Source organism: Oryzias melastigma, linkage group LG5 (assembly GCF_002922805.2).
Source record: "Oryzias melastigma strain HK-1 linkage group LG5, ASM292280v2, whole genome shotgun sequence".
Lineage (NCBI taxonomy): Eukaryota > Metazoa > Chordata > Actinopteri > Beloniformes > Adrianichthyidae > Oryzias > Oryzias melastigma.
Window position 1 is genome coordinate 33,195,973 of NC_050516.1, and position 999 is coordinate 33,196,971.

A 999-nucleotide genomic window follows, 5' to 3' on the forward strand; every position below is an offset into this window, starting at 1 on the left:
TGAAAGAGTAAAATCAACCCCCATCCCAGCTGGACACACACATAAGAGGATGCACCATTCAGACGGACACGCACACCCCCACACACGCACACACAGGCTTAGACACACTCTTCGTAGACGGCTGATAGATCAGGTTCTGCTGGTGCCTCTTTTCAGAGCAGGTCAAGCAGAAGGAGATCAGTTCATATCTGTTTTGTTTCCTTCTTTTATGACTGAAACTGCATTTCGTTTTTTTAATGTGTTGTTTTTCTTTTCCATAAGAAGCGTTTGCCTTAAAGACACCCACATGCCCCCATGACTGGCAGGTCGGTGTCAGCTTTGTGCCCGTCCGGGGTGTGTAAACGCCCATTTCTTGCCCCATTAGGCACAGTCTGATTGTGCCCTTGGGAGAGCGCCACATTCTCATGCTCTGTGACCAACAGAAACCAACGTCAGAAGATGAAGTCGCTGTTGCAAACTGATCTGCTTTATTTCATCAGGGAAGGAGTGAACGAATGAGTGAAGCTGGAATTCACTTATCTGACCACATGTAAAGAAAACATTGTGTTAAATCTGTGACAAAATACAAGCAGACCGACTGACATATACAGTCCAGCCTGAGTTTCAAGGAGTTGCAGGGTAGGCGGAGCCAATGAACTTCTTTCCGTCCCCATAGAAGGAGTTTTCCCAGGTGTAAGTTTGGATGATGAGCTCATTTCCTCCCACACTTAAGCGACACCTAAAAGTTTGGTAAATGAGAGACATAAAAATCAGAATTTTGCGTAATTTTTTTCTCAGTTTCAGTTGATTTTCTAACCCAAACTTTTAGAAAAGATGGTCAGATTTGGTAAAGGGCCAACCAATTGGCCAGCATTCTTTGAGCCCTTATAATGACATTACCTGCAAATTAATAATTAAATATATATATATGTATATGATTTACACACATATATAAATATATATATATATATGCATTCATTCATTAATTCATTTTCTTGACCGCTTTGTCCCTTACAGGGT

At 41.7% G+C, this 999-nt stretch overlaps 1 protein-coding gene across 1 annotated transcript in view; it reads right to left on the bottom strand.

The window, feature by feature from the left end:
- Nucleotides 1–444: 444 nt before the first annotated feature.
- Nucleotides 445–999, bottom strand: part of endou (endonuclease, polyU-specific) — an 8,704-nt gene continuing 8,149 nt past the window's right edge. Inside the window, exon 9 of the mRNA XM_024269341.2 lies at nt 445–718. Within this exon, the coding sequence (XP_024125109.1) occupies nt 604–718 (115 nt within the window). The 3' untranslated portion in view covers nt 445–603. The remainder of the gene's footprint in view (nt 719–999) is intronic.